The 21870-nt window shown below is 46.1% G+C and overlaps 2 protein-coding genes across 10 annotated transcripts in view; one reads left to right on the plus strand and one right to left on the minus strand.

Annotated features, from left to right (window-relative positions):
• Window positions 1-5223, plus strand: part of SCLT1 (sodium channel and clathrin linker 1) — a 164267-nt gene extending 159044 nt beyond the window's left edge. For 4 of the 5 annotated variants that reach the window (XM_031466073.2, XM_031466080.2, XM_064496004.1 and 1 more), the window contains one exon: window positions 697-5223. The gene's annotated coding sequence lies outside the window, so the exon portion shown is untranslated. The remainder of the gene's footprint in view (window positions 1-696) is intronic. The other variant, XM_064496043.1, reaches the window with a different exon arrangement.
• JADE1 (jade family PHD finger 1) overlaps window positions 1571-21870 on the minus strand; it is a 54962-nt gene continuing 34662 nt past the window's right edge. For all 5 annotated transcript variants that reach the window (XM_031466031.2, XM_031466022.2, XM_031466042.2 and 2 more), the window contains 6 exons: window positions 21625-21836; window positions 18625-18792; window positions 17306-17422; window positions 13430-13951; window positions 8092-8209; window positions 1571-4688 (listed from right to left, as the gene is read on the minus strand). In XM_031466031.2, coding sequence (XP_031321891.1) covers window positions 3781-4688; window positions 8092-8209; window positions 13430-13951; window positions 17306-17422; window positions 18625-18792; window positions 21625-21836 — 2045 coding nt within the window. In that variant the 3' untranslated portion in view covers window positions 1571-3780. The remainder of the gene's footprint in view (window positions 4689-8091; window positions 8210-13429; window positions 13952-17305; window positions 17423-18624; window positions 18793-21624; window positions 21837-21870) is intronic.

The raw sequence follows: 21870 nt of genomic DNA on the forward strand, positions 1-21870 counted from the left end.
CTAATTTTGCTGTTCCCAACACAAAGAAAGGTACATGTCATTATATGCTAATGTCTGCATGTAGTGGTTGAGTAAATACTGTTTCAAGCAGGGAGAACACCAAACTAGAAATTAGAACTAGGGCCTTGACCCAGTTCTGCCAGTGCCTTATGCTGTGATCTTGGACATGTCTTCTTTGTAAAAATGAAGATCTCTCTTCTTTGCCCTAATGTTTCAGAATTCTGTGATCAAAGGAATGCATTTAATGAAACTGCTCTTTGAAAGATTGTTTTTGAGAACCTTATTAAGTACAATCACCTTGTCACTCAGGAATAACATTTTTTGCATCAGAGGGCTCATCTGTCAACATTATGTTGGAAAATTAATGTCCTGTTCCTAATCACAAATAGCCTACCGCTTACTAAATGCCTACTACAGCTTTATGCTAGATGCTCTGTGAGCTTGCTTCAAAAAACCACAGCAACCCCAGGGAGTCAGTGGATGTCATCCTCTTTACAAAAGGTAAGACTAAGGCTGCTAAAGGCTAGGGGACTTGGGAAAGGTCACTCGGCTGGTAAACTATAGTTCAGCCTTCAAACCCATCTCTCCAACCTTGAAGTCTAAATTGTTTCAACTGGTTGTTTTCAGATCTAAAATTGTATTCTGGAAAGAACTTCAGGTGGGGAACACTAAAATCAAACCATTATCATTTGTCAGGGTCTCACCATCAGAGTTGAGCTGGAAAGCAGTCCAGAGGACGTGTGCTCTTCCTCGGTCTTATGTTCTCATTCAGCTGAGACAGTCGGCAGAAGCTGCCGTCGTGTAAGCATATACGTGTACAGCTAAGTCATATACATCTAAATAGTCAGCAAAAGCAGATTTCAAGACACTTTAAAATGTACTGCAAAATGTACAGCATTTATTCACATACAGACAAAAAGGCACAAATTCTACTAAATAGTTCAACAAAAAATACAGCTGTCCTCAACTAGTTTTATAAATACTTTCAAAAAGGGGGTAGAAATAAATACAGGATTGGGCCATGTAATATAAAATAGTCATCTCTACATATACTTTGTTTAATTCTGATTTTTAACTCTTCATGCACCTTTTTTTTCAATTTTAGCTGAATGGACACCAAGCTAGGCACATAGTGAAAAATCCTCTGTACAAGGTTACAAATGTAATGACAAATTTGTCCATTTCAAAATAATTAAGATTTGTACACAACACATAAAACCCTTCATTTAGATTTTGTGTTTATAACCTAACAAATGACATTCCAGGCAACTTTACAAAAGTTTAACTAGCCTACATTTTGACATAATACACTGATCATAATCAAAGATATTTCTTGGTCAGGATGCACAAGGAAAGATAAAGCTTTGGAAAAAAAAGAAAAGAAAAAGAAGAAAAGAGCAAATGGTTCCATACTCAGAGTGCAGGTGGGCAGGTTGGGCTGGTTGCGCTCATGGCCACCTCATACAGAGTTCCCAGCAGGACATGAAACTAACTTAACTTACAAAGCTATCATTACACTGTCAGAGAAACCGTGCTCTGTACCATTTGCATTTCAAAGCAGGAATAGAAAGTGTGGGCTTTTTATTTTTGTGTGTTTTGTTTTTGTGTGGGTTTTTTTTATTTTTTTGTTTTGTTTTGTTTTGTTTTTTGGTTCAGCATAACTTGGAACGTTTGAAAGCTTTTCAACCTAAATGTGGGGAAAAAACAGGTAAGGCATTATTTTTGCACACAACTAGCATTCCTAATAGTGCAAATGAATCTGGTACCTCTTATAATGGTGAGAGGTCATATACTTACTAGAATTAATTTAGATTTTCTTTCTATGGCTTGACAAATTATCCCTCTATATATTCTGCTGTCATCCAGGGCTGTTGCTGTAGTCAAAAGATAACTGTAGATAGAGTCCACCTTCTGTATTCAGCAAAAGGTTTTTGCTCATATGCAAAAAATTTGATTTTCCAATTCTGCTGTGAGTGAATGTACAACTTGGATTCATAAGAAACTTCTAGTATCTACAGCGACAGTTTATCTAGACAACAATCTTTCAAAATGAGCCCCATAGCTCAAAAATAGTCAATCTAAAAACCTGGGTCATTCTTTCCCCTCCCCTGAATTAGCTTAAAATGTATTCGAAAAGTTAAGACTTGGTTTGAACATGTCATACATACAATGGGGATGTATCAGATCTACTATTTGATCATCTGATAAAACTTGCATAGCAAGATGGAATTCAGTAAGCCATTTTCATTGTTGACAATCATCTGGAAGACTTGGAAGTTAACTACAGAACTCAAGCACTATTTATTAAGTATCAGAATGTCCCTGCCACATGGAAACAGATGTGTAAATGAATCAGGAATCTGAATACTGATACTAACAAACTAAGGGCTAATTTAGGGAAAGTTGGGCTTGTTCCAAGTGCCCATACGTCTAAATCTCATTGCTACTTAAACTTTCCTTCTCTTAAGTTTGAGTCACAACTACATAGAATTCCAAAGAAAATTAAACAGGACCTTAACACTATCCACTGTCTTAATACATAATGCACTGCAGTGAGTGCAGAAACAGAACATTGTACTCAAATTTAATGCTAACTTTATTATTGCTGATAACTTACTAGTTATTGCCATTTGCAATCAGAAAGTCCAAGTTACGAATTAGAGCTTAGAACTCTGACTCCAGGAAACCTATTACACTTCAGTCTCTTTCCTGTGTAACCTTGGTCAATGGTAAGAGGTTATCGCAACTTATTGCCTTTCTATTGTTTTTAAAATATAACCTATTTTGCTTTTTATCCCTTTTTTGTTTTTCATTTTTTTCCTTTTTCTTAAGGAATCCATCCATGTTGGAAGGCCGGATTCCCCGACATATGCACTAGTGGTTGGCTCTGGGAAGTATGAGTCACCAGAGTCTGGAAGTTCATGGCTTGAACTTGAATAGCCATTGTGTTGTTGGAAGCTGGATGGCCAGGGAAATCCCAAGCTGGCCCGAAGGCAGTGGTTAGGGAGGAGGAAGGCCTTGAGAGGACTGGTGACCACGAGGCCTCAGTGGCCCTTTCTCACGGCCTCACTCTCCACCAGCCCCACGTGCACGACACGTTCAAGGGCTTCCGGCAGCAGGACCTTGCTTACATTTGCCCTAAACCTCCGAGCCCCAGCAGCTCTACCCTGTCCCTTCAGATCTTCCAGTAATGACCTTTCTTAAAATGTTCTCTTCCCCGTCTCTATTTACACATGAATTCCCTAGAGTTCCTGAAGCTTCCGAGCTACTGCCTGTATACTATGACGCAACAAAAACAGCCTTGTGGGCCAAAGTATAAATGTGATTTCGAGATCCAACACAGTCCTAGAAAATAAGTTTTATGGGCTATTAAATGGTACGTGAGGGTTTCTCAAGAATCATATCTGATTCCATATATTCAGGTCACCAAGTTTGTGCTTTGGGAAGAATACAGAGGGCAGTAAAAGCTCATGAGGCTTATTTAAGCCTTGCCCTCTATAGAAACTTATTTCAATTAATTCTCATTTTAGTGTTTAATTCAGCCTCTAGTTTTAGCAGTGTCTTATGGTTACAATCTACTCTTGTGTTTCCTCAACAAGTTGCAGATAACACACACTTCTCACAATGATTTATAAATGACTCTGAAAAAAAATTCAATCTGAATTGCAAGTAAATGTGTTTGTGTAGCTCAGGAGAGAGAGGTCTCTGCTCGTGCCCCGTGTCAGAGCTCTCGTCTACTTGGTGACAAGCCGGCGGTGCTCCCACAACAGCTCTGCTTCATTAAGAGGCCAAAATGCTTCTCCTGATAATGTCTGTCCTCCTGCTGATAGTGCTGCTGGCATGTATGCATTTCTTTTCTGATGCCTCACTCTCTGAGTCACTCATTTCTACGTCAGGGACATACCCGTCATTCTCACTGTCAGATTTCAATTTGCTTTTCGCCCTTTCCTTGGCTGGAACTCGGCCTAAGCCCAAATAGGGGTAGTCTGAGTGCTGGTGGCAGGCCCCCTCCTGGGCCTCTCCCTGCTGCTGCCGTTCCCCCTTCTTTGGAATCCGGAATCCTCCCCAGTTTTTCACTGGGCTGGCAGGTGTTGTAGGCACTTTGACTGCAGTCTGGTTATAGTTTACTTTGATTAGGGAGCCGTTACACTTGGGCACCATCTCCTTCCTTGTGCCGGGTGCTGACGGCCCCCCTCCAGGGGAGGTGGCAGCTCTTGTGCTGTCCAGATGCCTCTGGGACACGTCTGTGGACCTGAGAGGCTTGTGACTCTGTTTAAAAGGTCTGTCCTTTAAGTCTCCCTTACTAGGATCACAATGAAAACGGTGGTCTCTTCTGTTCCCGTGGTCTGGCATCACCACACCGTTTTTCTGTTGTGCTGACATGAGACGTGCTTCTGCAAAGGTCTTTTCAAAACTCAGAAAGCTCTCTGTGCCCGCCGTCCCCTCCCTTCTACCACACAGGTCTGGCTGCTTGAGCAGGCTTTTGCCTTCACTCGCGGTGCTGTTCTGCAGTGGGTCTCGCTTATGGGGCTTTTTCAGCGAGTGAACCAAGGAGGTACCCATCTGCTTCCTGAAGAATGCAGAATGCCACTTCAAGTCCTCTATCTTGGGAGCATCAGGGCCCACAGAAGGACTGTTAAACAAAAGCATGTTTTCCAGTGAGGAGGAGGAGCAGGAAGAAGGCACACCTATGAACATATAAACCACAAATAAAGAAAAATTACAGCAGCAGCAGAGCCAGAGGAATGAAATTCTAGGTCTTCAGCATGGCCCCACTATTGCAAACTTCCCACCCAACAGTACAGCATACAACCACCAGTTTAAAAAATTTGGTTTTTATAATAAAGATATTACCTGCCTTGAGAATCTGCATTCAGTCTACATACTTAACAGCTGAAGTTCATGTAATTTTTTACAAAACACCACCTTTTCAAGGAATACATTTCCTGGTCAAGCAGAATAAGTGATCTGATTTTCAGCTGGGATTCACTGCAGAATCCATCCATGGTCAAGAAGCTGCCTCCACCCTCCCCCCAGTCACAGGACAGCACCTGCCGTGCGCTACGGTCTCCTGCCTCACCTACATGCTAGGAGCGCCACAACCACGAGGGCGGGGACTGGGGCTTCTAAGTTTCCTTTTCCAAAGTATCTACACCCTCACAGGGCTGTGAGGATAAACACATGTAAATTGTGAAATGAATAAAGGAAGGGTGTTTAAAATCATTCTTGACATGGAGTAAATGTTTTTAACAAATGTTTACTGTTATATGTAAAACCCATTTATGAAATTAAACTGAACTGTTATCCAACATAAGTTAAATTGATGTCTTTCAAACATGCAAATCACAGTAAGAACTAAATTTCACAGTGTAACACCCAGTGAAAGTTCACTTTTCATGCAGTCATATTGGCCATCACCTGCTATGCACGCTGACATTGTCTGTTGTTTCCCTTGTTTTAATACTGATGGTGACCTGCTGGACTCAGCTCACAACCTGCTAATAAATCGTAACCCTCAGTCTGAAACACACTGGGTGAACTCATAACACACTGGAGTTCATCAGAGGGACCACATTCCTGCAGGAGCCTCTAGGGCATCCACAAAGAGCAGTGTTCACATTTTCTGTCTCCCATGAGGAATGAACCACAGGAAAACAAGGCTCTGCCCCAGAGTGCAGGCAGGCAGGCAGGTGCCCGTGTTGAGAACCAGGGCTGGGCGGACAGGACACTGCACGCAGGCGGCAGAGAGCTAGTGACTCTCCACCTAAAGCCGTCCTGAGTGCGGGGAGGGGGTTTACAGGTGCTGGCTCGGGATTGCCTGCCTCCTTAAAAATCAAACATAGGGTCGGCCTTCACACCACGCTTCTAGTTCTTTTACTCAGTCACCTACTGTGGGAAAAGAGATAAGGGACTGACATTTCCTGAACTCTGATTTCTATCTCCTTGACTGGGACCCATGTCTCCAAAGAGCCTCTGATTCATGATTCACATGAACACTGTCTCCACTGAGGCCACTCATCCAGCAGAACGGCCCTGCCCATTCTCAGAATCACGACAGTTTAAACCTTGGACCCTTGTCCCAGTGTAAGTCATGGCCATCTGCTCTGCCTCACCTGGAATCCTCTAGCGCAATTACAAGGCAGGTCAGGGTGAGGCACAAATGAATAAGAACACAACTGAAAGTCTAGAACTGGAAGAGAAGACATCCTAGGGGGCTGTCACTTCATTCCCTGTCGGAGTTCACAAGATTACCATTGTTTTCAACCCATCATACCTGGTATGGTTCACGGCAGGGAAGACCCCTTCGTCCTGGAATAGCAGCAGGACTGCTGAACATAGATCGCATTAGCTCTGTTACACAAAACACTACCTAACCGTGCTAAGACTCTCACTTACGCAACCTAAAAACTCAGCCATAAAATGCAAAAACTGCAAACAAACAAAAAGCTCCCCACAATAAAAATGAAAAATGACTCATAAATGAAATTAGATGAAAATGCTCTTTACAGCTTATTTCTATAGGTAATCACTCGTTACAGAACGACTTCTAACAAGAATCACAGGTCTGTAATGGTGAAGCTCCACAGGCACCAGCGGAATGAATGATTCTGGACACTGAGCAGCAGCCCGGCCTCTACTGCTGGAGGCCACCTCCAGCTGGGCCCTCATAGGAGGACACAAGTCCAGGGAGAAAACGGGTCCCGCTTATTTGCATTCCGGGGGGAACAATGAAGGGACAGAAGTTCACGTGAAAGAATCTGAGTCAAACTGCTTTTACCTAGGATACCCTACTTAGAAAAATTTATTTTAAAAGTTTTACAATTAAACTCTAAAGTCTGGTTGATGATATAAGACTGATCCATCTGGAAAATATTTACTCTTGGGAAGGAAATATCTGGGATAATATTATTATTAATGCTACTAAGTTAATGCTATCAAAACGATGTAACACTTCAAGAATATCATTTAAAACTCCCTAGGCTTTTTTCTCTCTGTTCGGCTGACCAGTTTACCTCTAATCACATATATCTGGTTTGTGTTAGGTAAACCGGAATTCAGATTCCAACAATTAGGTTATAACAACTTCTTTGTTGTAAAATAATCTATGGAGACAAAAAAGCCACAAAAGCAGGAGGAGGAAGGAGTGAGCTGGCTGAGTCCCCACCAGGCCAGCAGTGCAGGTGCCACAGCTCTAACTTCAAGGGCAGCAGACACTAACTCGCTCACCTGAGACCTGCCCACTCGCAAGTCGTGGTTCTACCTGCTCCACACTCCTTGTAACTTATGCCTGCATTCCGGGGCTTCTGATCACAGACCATTAGTGCGGAAAGGCACTTCAGAGGCTGGGATTCTGGACTAAGCCTCTTTATCAGATCACAAGTCCCAGCGAGGTTAAACAACAGGCCCAACAGTGCCCTTGATCTCAAAGTCACTGAAGTGTTCTCCAGGAGAGGAAGTCCCTATCTTAGTTTTCCTTTTCCCTTCGCCAGAGCAATGCAGAATAGACGGCTCTAAATAAATACATACTTTGTGCTGAATCTCCAAAATATTCAAAATTCCAGCTACACCAAAAAAAGTCCACTGTGAATGTTACCTAAACATGGCTATGTGTCTTAAGTACACAGCCTTCAGATACATTTACTGCACGTTACAGGTAGATCCAAAGGCTAGATAACCTATAAATCTCTTTAGGTGATCCTGTGACCCTTTACATTTACCAAGTGCTTTGCAAAAAGTAAGTTACTCTTTCATTTGAGTCTCATAGTAGTTCCCAGGAGGGAGCCATACATACCGTCCTCCCGTTACATATGAGGGAATGGGGGAGACTCAGAAAACTTAAGACTTGCTTGTGTTTGGCCTGTAAGTTAAGAATACAGGATTCGACCCATGAGGCCAAATTCACAGCCCTCTCCCCAACACCGTGATGCCTCAAATGCCTAAAGATTTTCTTCAGTGATGAAAACCTGTGCTGCTTTGATTCTTCGTAGGATATAAAGAAAATTAAAGAAACTAGCATTTTCTTCCTTAACAAAGCATTAAGGCTTACAAACCCCTGCCCTATTGTTTGACCTACCAGGGCTTAATGCATACCTGAAACTCTTTCTTGCTCCAAAAGCTTAGTGTAAAGATTGAATATCTGTTCCTGGACTTTGCACACAGATCGTTTAATCTTTTCCCTGCGGGTCACCATGTAAGTGAGGTTCCGAACCTAGAACGTAGAGAATAAAGATTCTAAGTAAGCAAAACAGTATAACAGTAGTTTGGTGCTTTTTTTCTTTACCTGAGAAAAATTTGTCCTTACTAGGTCCTTGACTGACTTTTAAAATAAAAATATACTTTAAACGTTTTATCTAATCTCTCACTTCCTCTGGGGATGCTAACAAGTATTCTGCATATATCCCTCAAGGTGGGCAGCCGCGGCACAGGAGAGACTGTGGGAGGAAGTCCTGTCTCCTGCACCACACCCGGCCCTCTGCTCATCCTGGCAAAGACGCACCAGACTTGCAACCTCGTCCCAAAGGATGCTGCTTGTCACCTCTCAGTATCTCCTCCCCATGAATTCTGTTGTTAAAGGCTTCAGAACATTTCAGAAGCCACCTCTGCCACACTTTATCAAACATCTTCTGAAGATGGAACTAAGTAAGCACAGGGTGAAGGGCCATCTGAGGGAGCAGTCCCCCACCCCCAACAAAATGATCCCTGCACAGGGCTCACTAGAAGACCAAGTGGTCACCAAGAATCCAAGTAGACTTCTTTCGTCAAGTGAACACTGAACTCTCAGAAATACCTTGGAACTCACAGGTAACCATAATGTGTTCCTAGAGTGTGAACACCTATGGAACATCCTTCTTGCTTTGCTATTGATGTGCTGTGTCAACATCTCAAAGCCAGCTCTCTGTATCACCACATGAAAAACTGATCCTGCCCTCTTCCTGATTGTCGGTAACTGGCGAGACCCCAGCACTCGGAGCTACACTTTGCATGTGATGTGCAACCACTGGGGAACTGCATGCATATCCTCATTAACCAATTCTAACTAATCAACACTTAAATTTGTTCCCCATTTTTAAAGCCACCTGTGATCAGTCAATACAGAATCAAAATTTAGTGACTTAGTCAATAAACCCCCTTCAATCCCTCAGTCCCAAAACCTACTGGTGAACCAAACCAGATTACATGGGCCTGAAAACACAAATGGCAAATACACATCAGATACACAATGCAACCTTTCTTCAGGAGGATGTGGACAAGACTCCCCAGTAAGCTCAGTGGCAAGACTGGAAAAGTGACGAGGTATCCCCGTCAGCGCCAACAGCAAAGGCATGATGCCTACACTCTAAGGCTTGGGCAATCCCTGCCCCTGCCACCTTCAAATGGAAGCAGTTCAAAGGCCACTAACCTTATCTTTAGCAGTGAGGGTGGCGACAAGCCATAAACACAGCCCTGCGTCTGGACTTATGTACAGGCACCGCCCCTAAAGAACTCTAACAATTCTAGCTGCCTGCCCCCAAGTTGTGTTCCAGGCAGCCTTCTTTGCAGGAGTGCAAGAGGCTTTAAGAGGAACAGGTCGGCTGGTCTTCACATTTGCATTTTTACACACTGTGGTGTCATTTCCTGGCCTAAAGCAGGCGCTGCAGCCAGGCTTCTCCTGACCCTAAATGAATCAGTTCGTTTAGGGCCTTTCTGCCTAACACTTCTGGGTGAAAATAAAAATGATCTTAAAGTTATTGAAAAGAAAATCATTCTTCCTGTGTCAAAGTAAATATTGCTTTGTCATTCACCCTGGTTAAAGCACATTCTTTCTCCAACAGCCTCACCCCCCAGGCCAGGAAGTAGGTGTCCTTTATAAGAATTCTGACCAGTTTGGGGATGGAGGTGGCTAACAGACTATTCTCTTTAGTACTTACTGTTCTTCCACCCAGGTTTGGGTAGGGGGGGATTGAATAGAAGCTCAAAAAGAGGAGGGGGCTGAACCTAGATCCTCATCACAGATTCAGAACTTTTGGAAAACAAAATCAGAACAATTGTTACATTAAGACAGGGAATCAAACTTCTGGAAATAAACAGAAACACATTCTCCGACATCCTAGGAGTGGACAAGGTTATTGTAATCATTTCTCTCAAAACTGTTGATGGAAATAGAAAATAGGGAAGTCAGAGAACCTGGACTTTGTATATTATTCAAATCTAATTTTGGTGTCATCAACCACTTCCCCCAGTAAAGATTTCCACCCTGGTTGCTAACAGGAAATCCCACTTCCACTCCCCATGATCTTAGATGAGAGACATCTAACTATAACCCATGCCTGGCTGACCACATTTAGCATAGCCAGTGCCCTACTCCTTACCTCTGTGATGCACAAAACAGCCCTCAGGGAGCAATTTCCATCAGCAGCCCCTGTATCTCAAAATACACTCCACGTGACCCTTCCCGTACACTGCTGACCTAACCTCCTCCCCTGCTCCATCTTCTCTCAGTTGCCAGTAAGGTTGTACCCAAAACCTGCTCTCAACTGCACTTGTCAGCCTCTCCCCAAAAGCAGTGGTTCTCACACAGAAACCTGTGGGAGCCCTAAAACACAGAATGCTGGCCCCCAAGCCCAGAGTTTTGGGAATCAGAAGTAGGATTCAAAAACTTGCATTTCTGTTAGTTGGGGACCATACACTGAGAACCACTGCCCTCAGGATCCCAACCATGAGTCTTAAGGGGTTTTCTTGAATCCCAAACACTACTTGCAACACTAAAGCTTAACCTGCTTCTTGTTCAGGGACAACTGCAGCCTCCATCAGACTTTCAAAGGTGACCATTCCACTGACTGTTGAGTAAGATGGTACCCCCAGGACCTGGCCCCTTTCGATACCCAGGAAGACGTGCAGAGGTAACATGTTTTTATCTGAGCAAGTATCGTTTGCTGAACTCACATTAACTGCATCCTTTAGGAGACAATTTTTAGGGGAAAGGAATCCCTCCAGAGTGGAGTGGCAGCCTTGGGAACTTGGGAACTTGACATGGTGCCCGCCACCTACTGGCAATCAGGTCTTCAGGCTCTCAAACCCTCCTGAATCCATCCCTGTCAGCTAACTTTCTGGTCCACAACTGGAGCCCAGGTGTGCAAAATGCCCCAAGGTGTTTATCTGCAGGAAAGAGCAACTACCATCATCACTCATGAGTTGCTTGCATTTCTAATGAAGGTTACTCACTTGTCAGTTTCGCAGTGACCGCATGCCTCGATCCTAGTCCCACGCTTAATCTGCTAGGAACTGCTATTGTGTGCATTAGGCAGAACTCTACCTTACTCGAGAAACAAAGTAGTACTTAATGATTTGTTCTTGTTGTCACCCCTGCCCTGATGAGCCCTTGGCCTCATACACTTATTATTACAAGTAACTGTGCAACTCGGGCACAGCCAAGATTTACACTTTTAAAATCCTCCACCACATGCCTTACGGTAAATTTTAGAAAATATTTTTCATTATAATAAGCCCACTTTAAACTGATACTGTATGCCCTAAAATTTCTCAGGCTCTTTATAATAAAGTAATGCCACACACACAAATCCTGATTTATTCCCTGTCTCTCATACATTATTGGCATCATTCTACTTAAAAAGCAACAGCGATGACTCCAAAAAGAATGTTCCGAATTTAATAATAAGTGTGTGTTAATCTGAGTAACTTAAATACAGAAAAGAGTTAGTACACCACAAGCATTTTCTACACTTTTATTTTGTGGTGATTGTGAGACAAACACAGTCCAAACATCAGACTTCTCGTCCTCCCTCCTGAGGACTCTCTGACTCCAAAGCCCGCGCACCCCACATACAGCAGTTGTCTGGCTGGGAGGGATAATGGCTTCTCGCCAGGATTCCAGTTTATCCTTCTGATCCCTTTCTCATCTCTTTAACAGAAAAGGCCACTTACATGTGGTCAAGGCGAGGTCTTCTTTACGCTCACCACGGGGGCGGGGGACACAGGAGCACAAGAGCCTCACACACACACCCCCCCCGCCCACGCCCACCTCCACCTGAATCCAGACTCTTAACCAGGTGCCCGGGAGGGGCATCTCAAGAAGCCTGCACTCAGCCAGGTACTAAAAGGGTCTCTCCTAAGGGACCCTTACAAACCCTCTCACTGCTGTGCCATCTAACAGCCTGCAGGTCTCTGTAAGATCTGGATCTTTTGGTTCAATACTTCTTCCTTGTATCCCTATTCTTTCCCTACGCTTCAAATCCTGAGTCAGAGTCTCTTCCAAGCAGGTGACTCACTCCGCTGATAAGTTCGTGCTTGGGGGAGATGCCCTAACTGTTTCGGCCGCTTGGGTGCCTTTCAGCCCAGGCTGCTCGGGCTGGAGGCCTCAGCCCCATCTCCCACGCACTAATGATTTTAACTGGAGCCGGCTGTCGGCAGCCCGGGGAGTTGCAGAAGGTGCTCTACAACGCATCCCCAATTAGCAAGCCTCAGTCAGAAACTACCTACAAGGAGCAGGAGGCCCTGGGGAAAAGACAGCCCACTCCTAATTATTCCTGCAGCAGGAAGGGCGGTCCAGACAGGGACTCCAAAGGTACTGGAGGGTGGGGGAGGCACAAAGCAGCAACAGCTGGAGGAAGAAGTGCCACCAGCCACTACACTGGGCAGTCCAGTAGTGTGATAACGTGTCGAGAACGACCAGGGGCTCCTCTGTCAGATTGGAGGCCCCTGTGCACCGGGAATCCCACCCCACATCCACACCAGACACAGCCCACAGACAGACATGGACACACACACGTGCACACAGTATATGCAGAGCCTCAGTGACAACTTAGCACCTCACTGCCAGGAGCCCCTTCGGGAACAGAGATGCGTGTATACGGAAGTTCACACACACACGTCAGCACCCACAGCCTGCTCTGCTTGTGACGGAACCGGGAAGGCCCTGAGAGTTCGCCAAGAAGCAAAGCTGGGCCAGAGAGGCAGTGCTCCGCTCTCTTTAATGAGCCCATAACCAGCACCTGTTTCCCCAGGTTGACCAGACATCTTCCTACCTCCACCCACACCCACCCCTCACTATTAGTTAAACCCATTCTGGTTTTCTAACTCAGTTTGTAAACAATTCTGAGCCAATCCCTTGGTCATTTTCCTGGGGCTCAGTTCCCCTTAGCTCTAGAATGAAGGGGGGAAGACACACCCCACCTGATCCTGCAGAAGAACAGTAAGGATTAATGGGAAAGTGTTTAAATCAGAGAAGCTCCCCACTCTGTGGCCGTCTTGCATGTATGTACAGTGAGTTTACCAGCCCATAAATGTATTTAACCAACACAACCTCATGCTGCAGTATGTACGAGGGTCTGAGAGCAAATGAACTGGCTACCATTCCTTGCTCTGGGCAAGCGGTCGCCTCTTTGCAATCTTCTTCTCTAAGTCACTACAAGGTGTCAGTGTCAATCATTACCCTCTCCAGGTCCTGCCGCAGGTGAGTGAACAGCTGCAGCCTCCTAAACAAGACATCCTGCTCCCGCTTCGCTAGATTGTCCTCTTCATCTTTCTTTGGAGTGATCAGGGGCTTGTTGAAGTTGACCTTCCTCTTCAACTTCCAGTACTGGTACAGGAAATCCACTACCTCCTCAGGCAGCCGCAGGGCCCTGGCAACATCCAGCAGGTTGACGAAGGTGTAGAACTCATCCTCCAGCTGCTGCAGCTTCTGCTTGCGGACACTCACCCGGTGAGCCTCCTCCTGATTCTGCTCCAGGCTGGCAAAGGGCTCCAGTGGATCCCGGGGGGAGCACTCAGGAGCCCCATTCTCCTGACTGGCCCCCTCACCGAGGGTCTCCTCGGGTTTGCGATGTGAGCTATGCTTCGGGCAGTAGGACTTGAACTTGACTTCATCGTTCTCCGCCAAGATGGTCTTCATCTCCAGGCCGCGGTCAAAAGCACAGGTGACATGGAAGGCCGTGCGGCAGTTCTTCACAGAGCACTGGCAAGAACACGCAGAGAACAAGAGAGGAGAGGTTACAGAGTGACAGTGACTGGAGCCCTGGGTGCCGGGTGCCTCACAGCTACATGCACAGGGACAGCCGCACTCTGAGCGGGGCGGGACGGGCAAGCTTTACGTGGATTAACCCTGGCAGATCTAGTCGTGTCTTCGGTAAGCTAAGGCTTGGGATTTAAGGGACCTCTTTTTTCATAAACCAAACCATAACTTTCTCAGAAAAGCAACTGCATCCAAATCACCTCTTAAAGAGGACACAATTACATAGGTGGCACGTGTATCTCCGCAGGAAGAAAGGCCACTAGTCAGAGTGTTTAAAGGAATGTGAATTCTCATTCTTACCTCCCGCAAGACAAGTCCTAACACAAGGGGGAAATAAACGATACATTGCTCCCAGCAGCCAAGGGCCACTCAAGACTGAGGAGGGTGAATAACAACTTCCAAGGAGTGGAAAGGAAGAGGAGATCAGGTGAGTCCAGCACGGAGGACGGGAGAGGTCTCTGCACCCAAGGAAGCTTCACCAGGTGCAGAAGGCTTCCAGGCCAGTGGGGTCCAAGCACTGAGACCTGTGAGGGACCCGATGCCCAGAGACCAGGCATCACCCAGCTCTGCCTTCCCCCCGCCCCTCCTAACCCCCCTCCACAAAGGCCTCACCAGGGCTAGAGTGCAAGGCCTTGAATCCAGGCAGCAAGCCGGAGGCCTAGCAGGAGAAAAGTGATTAACTTCTCCCCATCTGATCATGCTGGGCGAATCCCTGGAAGGAGGTTCCTTGTGGAGACTGAAGCCAGTCCCTTAAAAAGCAACACTGTATTGTGTGAGGCCAAGTGATCCCAGGCACGCCAGGGCTGCAGAGAGGAACAGACCCGAGTGGCCACAGGCCAGCGGAAAAGCTTAATTAAGCTCATCCAACAGGCCTGCATGGCATCACCGCGAACGGCAGAGCCTTGGGTTGGGACTTCTTGCCCTAATCACTTCAGTATTTAAGAGGTGACTCACTGCCAGTCATGATTTCTTCCATTATTATAAAGTCTCTTTTACCCAGAAGTACAGAAAATCCAGCTCCCTTCACAGAAAATCAATCCCCCCACTGCAAACACTTAAAGCACATGAACTAACATAAATCTGTAATTTTATCTATAATAATAACCTCAGTTCCAAGAAATGTGTGAAGTCAGCTTTAGTGGCAGAACACACACACACACACCTGGCCACTACCAGTAAGAGACAAAGTGCTCCCCCTTAGCACGCATCCAAGTGGGAAGTAAAGTGGGAACAGATGACAGAGACACTACCCGTGTTTGGCTTAAACGACACTGTAACTCAGCACTCCGACCTTAAAGGGGAACGCGCCGCAGCAGAACATTTACACAGGACTTTGTAAAGGCGCCAAATGGCCTTCCTCTGGGTTTTCCTATTCAGGTTAACTCAGCAAACAGATGTTACAGAAACGTAAGCCAGAGCCTGCCCAGCTGCAGACATTTCAGACAGGAATTCTTTAATAAAATCAATCTAATCTGTGCAGATATGAAAAATCATCAACCTTCCATGGCTTTTCTGTTTTAAATTAATGTTCTGGGAAAAAGAGGTCAACAGCAACAAAAAAAGTCGTTTTATTGTCTCTTCTTCTCAGAAGAGAAGCAGAGATCCCATTCGCTGACCTCTTGTAAACATCAGTTATGGACCAGGACTGGCGTGCTCGCTCAGTAACGGGTGTAAACTCTATCCTCAGAAGAACATCAGGTAACTTGGAAGAAAATGACTTCCATTTTCCTTGGTTTGTCACAGCTCGATTCCTGCAAGTGTTCACATGGGTAGTCCACACGCATACGCACACCCAGCTCTGATGTCTTTTTTTTTTAATTTTGAGGCTTTAAAAAAATTCCTCCTCCATTCCCTCCCAGGACAACTCTCAGGCCAGGGGCTTCTGTCATGTCTTAGTTTTAAGCAGATTCCATTCACATACAAAAATCTGCACTATTTTCAAGGTCCACAGCCAAATCCCACCAGCCGTCTCATGCCTCACCCCCTGAATATTTTTGTTACGTTTTGGATTCTTGAACACCAGTGGAAGTGATAATGAAGAAAAGTACAACTACTTGGCGTGCAAAACAAAAACTCTTTAAAAAAAAAAAAACCCACCAGTCAGTGGATACTTTACCAAGAGAAGTATTTATCAGCCAAAATACAAACTGATTTTGCCAAATGAGGTCATTTCTTTAAAACCCATGACTGGCAGTTTGGCCAAGTTTGTGGAGTCTGTGTCTTTGCTGAGCCACTGTGTTCTCTGCATCGAGAGAGAAGCTACCCCAAAATAGCACCTCTGCTCTCAGAAGGTGACACAGGGACTGAGGAAGAGCCAGTGGCCCTGAGCTGATACCTCCCAGAGGAAGAGCCAGACTCAAAGGGCCAACTGTCAGCCACACACAGCATTTGGAGACCTTAGTGGAACAGCATTTCAGGCCTCTCAAGGCATGACTGTCATGACACCAAAAATGTGAGGCCCAGAAATTAACTTCTCAAGTAGTGCTTTAGACAATGTGAGAAAACAGCATGCCATCTATATTCTCTCCTTGATTCTATCTACCTTATGACTTTCTACACTTGCCTGTACGTGGACAAAGAAACTACAGGTAAAATTTTTTACGTACAAGCTCCCCTTCCCCACCCTCCCTCTCACCCTCCCCTACACACGCTGCCATAAAGAATCAGATATCCAGACCGTGTTCAAGCTAACAGCTTCTGCAAGGAACCCTGGCGCAGCACCTCGAGGGTGTCCCTAGACCCAGCTGATGCTCCTGAGGAGTCCCTGTTTTACCTAACTTTGCAAAAACACCAGCATGCCAAGCTGATTTCAAACAGTGTACACTAAGATACGACACCCTCCACGTGCACACCTCAGAAACCAGCAGTGGCAGGTGCAGCTACAGGGGCAGGTCTGCCGCTCGGCAGGTGAGGGGGAGGCTGACCCTCCAGGCCAAGACTCTGGCTCTTCCCCAGAGCTGTCAGCCTGTGGAAAGAGCCAAGATGCCAGGCTTTAAGGCGGGAAGGGAGAAACCAGATACAAACTAGAACTGCCTTGCAGCTCAATCAGACTTCTGAGTTGCCCTGAGATGGTTACAGCTGGGATTCTGGCTACACTGGATACAATCTGCCAATAAAGGCATGTGTACCAGGCCGGAGACATTCCTCAGCAACCGCAGACGGGCTGTGAGAACCTTGTCCCGCTTCCTGGATTCTAGTCCCATTTCCAAGTCCTCTAATGGTGACTTCACAAAGCACCCCCATGTCCTGCTCCCCACAAGGCAGTGAAGGGTGATGGTGCTGTGCTAAGTTGATTACCTGTATGGAGGCCCCAAACTTCTCGTTGCAGAGGCTGCACACCAGTGCCCACCGACTGCTGGGGATGTGAGACACCTTCGTGATGGGCTCCATCTTCTCTGGGCTGCCGATGCTCACCTAGAGGCCGAGAAACAGCAAGACGGGGCAGAGGCCGTCAGACAGGCAAAGGCTGAACACAAATGGTAGAAATTTAAAGGCTCGTTCCCTTCCCGTGGACCTCCTACCAGATGGTGGCCAGGGGCGCTCGCCCTCCTCGCACAGGCAAAGCCCCACATTAAAGCATCAGGACAGCACAGTGGCCAGCTCTGGGCCAGCAGCACGAGACCACAGCCTAGTCCCTGTGCTCTGTCCTCCAGGGGTCATCTGAGACAGAAGTCCCGTTTGCAGAAACACTCGGATAACTGGAATGTTCACTGCTCAGCGAGTGTCTGACAGCAAAGGTGCACATGTACCAGGACAGTGTAACCTACTGCACCTCTGACCCTCAGAGAAGTGGTCAAGACTGAAGACCCACCTTAAATATGCTTAAGTCGTCGGTGAACAATGGAGTACATAAATAGTAACTGCCTGTAATCTCTCTCCCACTAAAGAAAACTACTCTCTTCAGTCAGAAACAATTACCACATTCAAAGTGCAGAACTACCGGGATAAATAAGGTACCCTCTCTGCATGCTGCCTGGATCACTGAACCACGTCCCTGCTAACACCAAACCGTGAGATCCTGTGCTACCAAGACCCAAGTCTCGAAGCCTCAATCCAAATCACCCCCAGATAAGTTTCCTCTGGAGGAAAATGCACCAAAATCATACACCAAAAAATGATGAAATGTGAATCACAAATGATACTCTCAAAGTGAGCCATGCAAATTAAATTAGTCAAGGTCTGGGACTTGAAATAAATTAGACCAGACCTGAAATTAAGAAGGTTGAGGCAAAGTAAGAATCTTAATTAAAAAAAATCACAAAAACGTGGCCTAGAGCAGTGGTCCTCCAACCACAACCGTGCTGTGTGCGGGGGCAGGACAGGGGCACTCCCAGGCGCGTGTCGGCAGTGGGGGGCCAGCCGCAGTGGCGTCTGCAGGGAGTCTCAACACGCCCACCCGAGAGCCCAACTCGCCGCCACTTCCAGCTACTGTTTCCGCAAGTTTACGCACCGTGAGTGGCCAGACGGCAGCACGCCTGGGATTCAACTAATGTGAAGAAAAGGATAGCAATTCAGGTGTCCTTTCACTCATCAGCTACAAGGCGGCCTTCTGAGTGGCTCCCCATGAGAATGAACAGCCACGGCCCCCGCACGGAGCCGCGGGGGCGCGCACCCACCTCGGGGATCCACAGCGCACAGCTGACGTGGACCCACTTGGTCCCGCTGCGGGTGGGTTTCATGGCGCCGCCTTTCTTAGGACACAGCAAACACTTGGGCTGAACCCCAAGGGCACAGGTCCGGCACAGCCAACTGCCCTCTGGGACCTTGAGGATTCCGTAACAGGCCTGTCAAGCCACAGCACATCACCAAGGAAAAGAGACAAAGAGAAAAGAGTTATTTTTTCCCAGTGTGCCTATTAATTAATTTTAAAATACCTAGAAAGATTTTAAGAGAACCACCATCAAAACAGAGGCTCTCCCATGTCCACCCAGCCGCGACCCTCTTCCTTCAGGTGAAGTGCCAGGCAGGCTCACAGCAGCAGTCAGGAGGTGTCTGAGATCTGTGGGTACCACACATTTATTTATTTACCAGAAGGTGGTCCTAAAAAGAACTTAAGGACAAAAAGGTTTGCAAAAACTCTGCTGAACTGCTGCAAACACCACCTATACCAAGTTTCTAAATGTTGGGCAGTAAATCCTCGCTCTCCAGGGCTCGGTGGGGGATTTACTGATGTGGGTGGGATACAAAGTGAGGAAAAAAACAGAGCTTTGAGAGTCTCCCAAAGCTACCACATGGGATGGCAGTGGGAACGAGAGGGGACTACGGAGCAGCGTCATCCCCAGGTCAAGGAGACGCTCCTACCTAGGCCCCAGCACTCCCAAGGGAACACAAGACATGGGAAAATGAGGCATTCTAGACAAAGACAATTTGGCCTCTTTAGCTGGTATTTAAAACAAAGCCTGCTCTGCATAACATGGCAAAATCAGACAGGACAGCAAAAACTGCAGAAATCAAGGCAACTCAAAGTCATCAACATAGTTCAGAGAAAGAAAAGGCAAACATTAAAGAAGTGAAGAAACAAAACCATGATGGTACCAGGAGCACACTCAGAGCCTTGTAAAAACACCAAACTGTTCAGAACTTTATCCTCAAATGAACTACAAGTCAGGAAGTGGAGAGACAGAGTAACATAGCTCCAATCCTCCAGACAGGAAAAACACAGCCGCTATGCAATCTGAATACCAGGACGCAAAATAGGAAACCACAGGATGAGAGCTCAGTGAAGCTAAGTGACACTAAGACTGGCACTCAGGAGCGCTGCGTCGGTGCCATGAAAGAGCCACTGTCAACACAGACTTACTGGAAAAAAAAACTTTTTAGAGGAGCTAAATGACACTATTAAGGTTTCAAATCCTAAAAAGGTCTATACCAGGCATTCTAGAAAATGTCACACATGAAGAAGTAACTTTTTTTTTTAACTGGAAAAGCAAGTCTAAGTAAATTAAAAGATTAAGTAAAGGATGCCTTAAAGACAAGTCATGAAGAATCTCTCAAAAGAAAAAAGGAACCACAAAGAAATCTTAAGGAAAGACACACTGCGGTTCGGCTGAAAGAAAGGAGACCGGGCATGGGGATGTGGTGGGGGGTCCCGAGCCCCCAGTTCCAGTTCCAACTCTGCCACTACCCATGGCAGCACCCTGAACAGACCACCCTGACATCAGTTGACTCATTTATAAAACAGGGGTTTGAGTAGTTTTCAAGCAGTACCCTTTTTTCCAAATAACATTTTTTTCTCAGGGAAAAAAAAAAAAGTAAAATGGCAGGAAAAAAAACACTGAAACAAAAAAGCAACAACACTAGTCACAATGCTCATGAATTCCCCCATCATCACCAGGAAGCTCCTAGATAATTTGAAAATCCAAAGCTACAAGATGGGCCAAAACATGACTTTATAAGCAAGAGACCGTGGTCTCCTGTCTCAGCAGGATGAGGCGGGGCAAGGCCACAGCCAGCACAGTCCTCAGGCCAAAGGGAAGCCCAGGAAGCAGACGGAGGATAAAGAAAATGCTATTTAGGAGCTTCACAGAGCCAACTTGATTCTTCTTCCCAGGAGGTCACCCAAGCAACTATCCCACACGAGTCTCGGCATCAACAAGTGAATTCAAATAAAGTACCTCAGGACAGCCTCTAACTAAGAGCATGTGCGAACACGCACCCCCACAGAAGCACAAATTATTTCATTACTGCCTTAAAAAATAACTGACAGCCATGAAGAGTCAAGACTGAGACTCAAGCTTTTTAAATTACCCGGTGCTCATCCTTACTGAAGCAACCACCAAATCCTACTGGCATCGGGAGGACAGGAAGTAACTTCCAAGAAAAGGGGCCCCTTTCCTGCTGTTCAAGGGCTTGGCTTACATACTAACACATGTTAGCAAACGTTATGTGTTTGTGTCCCCAAAATACATGTTAAAGTTAAGCCCTAACCCTGGTACCTCGAAATGTGACCTTATTTGGAAATAGGGTCGCAGCAGATGTGATCAGTTAAGATGAGGTCACACTGGAGTAGCATGAGCCCTCAATCCAGTATGACTGGTGTCTTTACAAGACGACGGTCATGTGTGCAGACACAGATGCTCAGGGAGGACACCATCTGATGAGGGAGCCTGAGACCAGAGTCGTGCAGCTGCAAACCAAGAAACGCCGACAACTGTCAGCAAACCACCAGGAGCTAGAAGAGGAGAGGAAGGATTCCACTGCAGATTTCAGAGGGAGCACGGCCCTGCCAACACCTTGATTTCAGAGTTCTAGTGTCCAGAGAGCAAGAGAATAAATTTCTGTTACTTTCAGCCATCCAGCCTGTGGCACTTTGTTACAGCAGCCCTAGCAAACTGACACAGCAAACGAACCACCTTCCCAAGAGTTGTTTTCTCCCAGTGTTCTTAATAGCTATACCCAGGTAACAGAGCAGGGCAGAGGGGCTCATATATTCTATAAACCTGACTTCTGTGGACGGGAATAAGAACACTATGTGAAGGAAGAACAAGTTCCACAGAGGATCCTATTCTCCTGGTTGTAAAAGTAGCAAGAAACACTTCAAACACTGTAAGGACCTATTAGAACAGAAGGGTCAGGCACACTTCTTTAACTCATAGACCCTGCCAGGAGGGACATACCTGGTGCACACAGATGTTGCACTTGTCACAGAACACCATCTCGTTGCCGTCCTCACCGTCAGGCGACTGGCAGACGTCGCAGACGACATCCTCGTCATACTCGATCCCCAGCCCTTCCTCGGTCTCTATAGCGTGATTCATGTTGTCGTAGCATCGCTGTTCAAACTCCTCCAGCACCCTTTCCATTGTGTATTCATCTAACTCAGGCATTCCTGGACGAAAAATGCCACAAAACCCATTTTAATG

This window comes from Camelus dromedarius, chromosome 1, assembly GCF_036321535.1.
Source record: "Camelus dromedarius isolate mCamDro1 chromosome 1, mCamDro1.pat, whole genome shotgun sequence".
NCBI classification, from domain to species: Eukaryota; Metazoa; Chordata; class Mammalia; order Artiodactyla; family Camelidae; genus Camelus; species Camelus dromedarius.